Source organism: Impatiens glandulifera, chromosome 5 (genome assembly GCF_907164915.1).
Source record: "Impatiens glandulifera chromosome 5, dImpGla2.1, whole genome shotgun sequence".
NCBI classification, from domain to species: domain Eukaryota; kingdom Viridiplantae; phylum Streptophyta; class Magnoliopsida; order Ericales; family Balsaminaceae; genus Impatiens; species Impatiens glandulifera.
Window position 1 is genome coordinate 51,560,142 of NC_061866.1, and position 6,000 is coordinate 51,566,141.

At 30.9% G+C, this 6,000-nt stretch overlaps 1 protein-coding gene across 2 annotated transcripts; it reads right to left on the minus strand.

Moving 5' to 3' along the window:
• Nucleotides 1–863: 863 nt before the first annotated feature.
• LOC124938747 (ubiquitin-conjugating enzyme E2 8-like) lies at nucleotides 864–3,884 on the minus strand. Of its 2 annotated transcripts, none has more exons than XM_047479248.1 (5): nucleotides 3,840–3,884; nucleotides 3,588–3,688; nucleotides 2,663–2,790; nucleotides 1,836–1,940; nucleotides 864–1,204 (listed from the first exon to the last, which is right to left on the minus strand). In XM_047479248.1, exons 2-5 carry the CDS (start codon nucleotides 3,655–3,657, stop codon nucleotides 1,061–1,063), a joined length of 447 nt encoding a protein of 148 aa, XP_047335204.1. In that variant the 5' UTR covers nucleotides 3,658–3,688; nucleotides 3,840–3,884; the 3' UTR covers nucleotides 864–1,060. The 2 variants fall into 2 exon arrangements, with proteins under 2 accessions (XP_047335204.1, XP_047335203.1); XM_047479247.1 differs by having other exon boundaries at nucleotides 3,588–3,707; nucleotides 3,840–3,858.
• Nucleotides 3,885–6,000: the final 2,116 nt, after the last annotated feature.

Genomic DNA, 6,000 nt, shown 5'->3' on the forward strand with positions numbered 1-6,000 from the left:
ACCCGGCACTACATCCAGACGACAAACTCGGCCCGTGAGATCATGATCATCGTGATGATAAGAACCCCTCCCATCAAGACAGTGCTCCCGAAGGAACGGTATGATGTCGGAAAATTGGGAGGGGACAGGTGCCTGGTGCAGTACGGTTATAGATATGAGCAGAGCATCGACAGCGACGATTTCATCAATTCCGTAGTAGGAAAGATCCCAAGATGTCGTGGATGGAACCGAATAAGGGAGGAGGCTGGAGATAGCCATAGGGAAAGGGTTTGCTTTCATAACGGGTCGGACTATCCTAAGGTCGAGCGAGAAGAAGGGGTGGCTATCTCACATTGCGATAGATTATATGTACAGATTCTTGCAGAAGAACTCTACATCAGCTGTTTCAGGCTTGAAAATGCCTCCTAGAAAGACTCTTCAAGTGGGAATGCTATATGAGATATGAGAAAGACTTCTTTTACCATCCTATGCTACACCAATATTGCAGTGTATAAGGGCTTATTTGAAAACCCTTTTTGAATCTGAATTCAGATTGATACGATAAATCAACAATCAAGTAACCATAAATCAAACATGGCCTACATATGATCTCATCTGGATCCACATTCAAATTATATATCTATCAGAAAAAGGTGTTTTTCTTGATGTTTTAGGTTTAAAGAGGTACAAGTCTATATTCAATTCAACCTCAAACTTGAACTACCACAAAAGCCCACTTATAAACCAACAAAAGGAAAAAGAAGAGGCCAAAACTCTACACAAAACAAGTCATATTTATCCTTAAATCCTAATGTTTCCTTTCTACATACGCGTTCATACAAAAAAAACATTTAACAAGAGCAAGAAGAGAAACAACAAGAACAAAAGGGTAAAAACAATCTTTAGTGCATATCTATAAACAAATAAGGCAAATCATTTACCAAACAACAATACTAGGTCTGAAAAACACTGATCAGTTCAGAAAATGAGGCAAATCTATTCAAACAAATCATGAAGGGCACAACCTTTAATATTGAAATCTTACAGGTAATTGGATTGAAGGTAGGATACCATGCAACAGTCATCCCATGGCAAATTTCTGAGTCCAGCTCCTAGCGGATGTCTCATATTTGCTTCGGTCTGTCTTGTACAAGTGAGCAATCTCTGGCACAAGCGGGTCATCAGGGTTTGGGTCTGTCAGCAATGAACATATTGAAAGCAGCACCTATAAACAGAAACAAAATTACAACCTTTACGTCAAAAAATATATCCATGTCTAAGAAGAAATATGAACCTGCTAAACAAGCTACAAATTGACTGCAACTTCTAATATGGTTTGATCTAAACATGATAATAGCCTATATCGACCTGAATAACCATCAACCATACAAGGTAATGAAATTTATGTGAGATATAATTTAAATCTGTACTCAATTGATATATATTATGTTTTTCAATTAATATTGGATATTAAGAAAACATATTACTCACATCATGGCATAGTTACTGTTAAAATACATGGTAATACATTACAATTTTGTAAATTATCAAATTTATTTTCTACAAGTTATGAATATAAGCTATTTTCAAACAATATTTAAGGTAAGTTATTTTAAGCCTATTGAATAGCCACAGACAAAAAAATGCAAACCTAATAAACAACATGACTCGGATATTGACAACTTTTAACCTAGACAAATACAATTACTCAACTCTAGAATTCTGCTCAATTAGAGAACACACCTATATCCACTTATTACAACTACATCTGAAACCAAGTATTCATGTTCTCTTTTTTTTTCCTCAGATACTATTTGTATATATACAAAATTACCAACACTAGGGTAAAAAAGAACCTTGGAAATCGTTAGGGCAGGGCTCCACTGTTCCTTTAAGATATCGAGGCAGATACTGCCATTGCTGTTTATGTTTGGATGGAAAACCTTTGTCCTGAAAGCAACCTGCAATATGCCACCATGCAAGGAAAGAAGACGAACACAGAATGGAATGATAAAACAACTGGGAGAAATACTACACTACTAATAAGCATGTAAGAACTGAGTATCGGTTCCTAAGACTGCCGGAAATTTCACTTGGGGTCAATGGCACGGAGACTAATAAACAAATGACGTCTTGAATCAATGATGTGATATGAGAAAAGTAGACTCATTTAGAAAAGATAGAGATGACAAGACCGTCTTGAATCAATGATGTGATTTGAGAAAAGTAGACTCATTTAGAAAATATAGAGATGACAAGACCGCATGATTCAATTTCGAAGCAACAATTTCGCTAATGACTTTTTTCCTTATTGCTGTATCCAATGGGTTAAGAATTGACACATCAAAAGAGAATAAAATGACTTAAATGTGTTATGATGGCCTTTAGAAGGAGCTGCAAGAGGCTTTCATGGACAAGTATATAAGGGCAAATCGAGATAATCTAGTACAGATCAGATTATGCTTCGAAGTAAATTAAATTGAACGTCAATACATTTGATCTGCCTTGTGCAGATATAGATTAAAGAACCTTTGCACAAATGGCCTTTTCTTAACCTACAATTAGTTGAAATAAATTGACACCCAAAAAACTTTTCTAATAATAAAATTATTCAGTTCATATTTGGGATAGTTAAGACATCTATGTCTTCTAACATGAGAAAAAACTGAAGCAAAAGAAGCACCTTAGGTGGCTTAAATGGATAATCTGGTGGGAAATGAATGTTAACCAAGAAAACTCCACCGGAATAAGGGCTTTCTGCGGGACCCATTATTGTTGCTTGCCAGTGAAACATATCTTCAGCAACAGGACCTGTAAGAAACATAACATAGCAAATGGAGGAACTTAATAGAATTAAAACCTTCCAATTTATCAATGTGAAAGTTAAGAGTAACACTCTGTTAAATTCAAAAGGTTAGTCAGATAAAACAGGCAGGTTGATGAATGAGCAAAACCATAAGACACTGGCAACTTATAGTGTATCTGCATCATTACTATTTACTAGAGCTAGTACTTCATGTCTTATTTTCACACTTGTTGTATTCTTCATCAAATCAACTACTTTTACTTCTGATTATTCTAGGTTATCCATTTGTCTCTTTCTTGTATCAATTCCAATTCTAGTCCGACGAATCGTATGGGCACTTACAACTTCAACAGGACAAACTGAACAAACACTTCCATAAACTTGAGCTAACAAACCCCAAATCTACCAAAGTGCATAGAACCAACAATCAAGTCATTTGGAAAACATGGACACAAATTATGATTGTGGAGGGACAACAGTTTACTCAACATAAATCAATCATTCATCAAATGTCTAAATAACAAAAGCATCTAAGTTGACGGTTAATTCTCTTGTGTGGTTTCTAGGAGAACAGGGTTAGAAGTAGTATTAGTAATGATCTGACCTATTGCAGTAAGTTACAAGACAAATTGAAAATTTAGCCAACAAATTGATGAGGATGACAGTTAAAGTAAACAAATGATGCATAAACATGTACAAACAATATATGTCTAAAGAGGAAACATACTAGCTACGGAGAAAGAATTAAGAAGTTAACATGAATCAGAAAGATGAACTGTCAAGACTTAAAGGTAGTAGATACCTGCGCTGCAAGAAGTTGGTGGATCCTTTTGAAGATCCTTGAGTTCCTTCAAGATCCGTTTGGAAGCCATGAATCTTCTTCCGTTTCAACAGACCGGTCACCTAGATCGAGGCCAATCAACTTTTGACATACAGATTAATCTCATATGAACGAATACTTTTGCATAATAAACGGAGATATACATACATACATATATATACATATATACATATAGATATATAGAGAGAGAGAGAAGAGAGAGGTTTGTAGCACCTTCAGAGTGCAGTACTGTGCAGAGAACCTGAAACTGGAAATTGGAGAGAAACGAGAGAAGACTTAATTGAAGATGGCGGCCTCAATCCAAACGAGTACCCAAACTTATGCAATATGTAAATATTAACCCTTCAACTTTATTTTACTATAAGATAAATCTTAAACTTGTGAAAATCTCATGGGAATTGGGAATCCTAGTTTGAGATAAATTTCTTTTGAAATGATGATTATGATATTGTGACTTTTGTATATATATATTTAGTATACATATGTTTTTTTATTATTCAAATTATAAAGTAATTTTTTTAATATAATAAGCTAAATTATATATTAAATATCATTCTTACTCCAACTTAACATATTTTACAATCTTTTAATTTTCAGGAAATTTTGTTTATTAAAAAGAAATTATTTTTTATTAATTTAAATAAGGAGGTATATATCAAAAATAAATTGCCGAATAATGTCAATAGAACAAATCGTTTTTACAAGATATTCTGAGCGACAATAAATTTTATCATCGACCGATGATTGATAAGCAATACCGAAAAATGTCATGTCAATTGATATATGATCATTTACATATATAGTCAAAAAAGTGAAAAACCCGTAAAAATAATGGGAGGATACTTATAAGAGGGTCTCTAACTGAAAGTTCTTATTCGAGGACTCTTTATTGGAAAAATAAATAAAATAACTTCAGATTCAATAACTTCATTTCTTTTGTTGCTAAAAATAGGACAGACACGAACTCGAGAAAGCATCACTAACACAATCGGAGAATATGAGCATCAAACGATCCACCAAAGATTAAGAGAATTATTCATATCACAAAATCCGAGATAAAAAATTTGATTCGGCTAAATAAAATGACGTATCAAACAAAATACAACACCAACTCAAATTTAAGTGTTGAAAATAAAAATATGACACCCTCCAATGCTAAAAGATCATCAAATGTACTAGAATGTTTTTTCAAATAAGTTATTTTTCCTGTTATCATCTACTCTTATCATTAAAACTATTATATATATTTAATATTATAATTCATTTTTTTTTTAAATTATAATTCAGATTTATTTATAAATTATTTCATTTTTACAATCCTACTAAATATATTTTTGGATCATAATTTATATAAATAAAAAATTGCATATTAAAACTTGTTTTTATTATAAAATCTTATTTGCTTACATTTTAAAAATGTAGCATTCTTATTTATCCACTTGTTTAATTTAATCAACTGAAAAATAATTCAAATAAATTATACTAAATTTAACCAACAATTCAAGTGTTTTTTTTTGTCTATAATGTGAAGATATTCTTATTAGCATGCATGTTTCATTTTTGTATAGGTGTTAGTTTATAACTTAAAAAATAACTATTTGAAAATAATAAATAAATAAACAATCATGAAAACACATTGAAATGTTGATTCACATAAAAAGAAACATCTTCCCTTAACTTATATCTTCAATTTTAGCCATAAATTTTAAATTATACTATATATTTTTCATTTTAAAAGATATATATATATATATATTATTTAAAGTAAGCTAATATATTCTCAAATTTCAATTTACAATGCTATGAGATTTGTAGTATTGAAATATTATTTTCACTTCAAATACAAAACTTTAAAATACGTTAAAATTCTCCAAAATCAAAATGGACAATATTATTATAAATAATACATAATTACTTAGAAGTTTTTTTTGTTGACCATTTAAAAACTCAAAATAGTAAAATAGAAATAAAATAACATTTCAATTATAAGAAAATATGAATAAACTATTCAAAACCCCAAGAAAATAATCAACATCATTTTTGTTTTTATGTCTTATTTTACTAAAAAAATTATGTGATGTTACAAGAATTTTCGTCTAATTTTTCACATAAAATTATATTATTTTATTTTTCTCAAAGTTATTTTAATTTGAATATATCTAGAAGGTTTATTTTTTATTTTGGTCAGCTTAGATGTTGAATTATTTATGGGCAACAGGATGACGACATTTTCCAGCATCTTAGGGCCACGTGTCTATGTAAATGTTTTCTATCTGACTATGAAATATTAATATAAACTTGGGCTTTTTGTGTATAGAGTTATTTTTATGTAATATGAGTATTAAAAAATTTGTTTATATTAAAATTTATAATA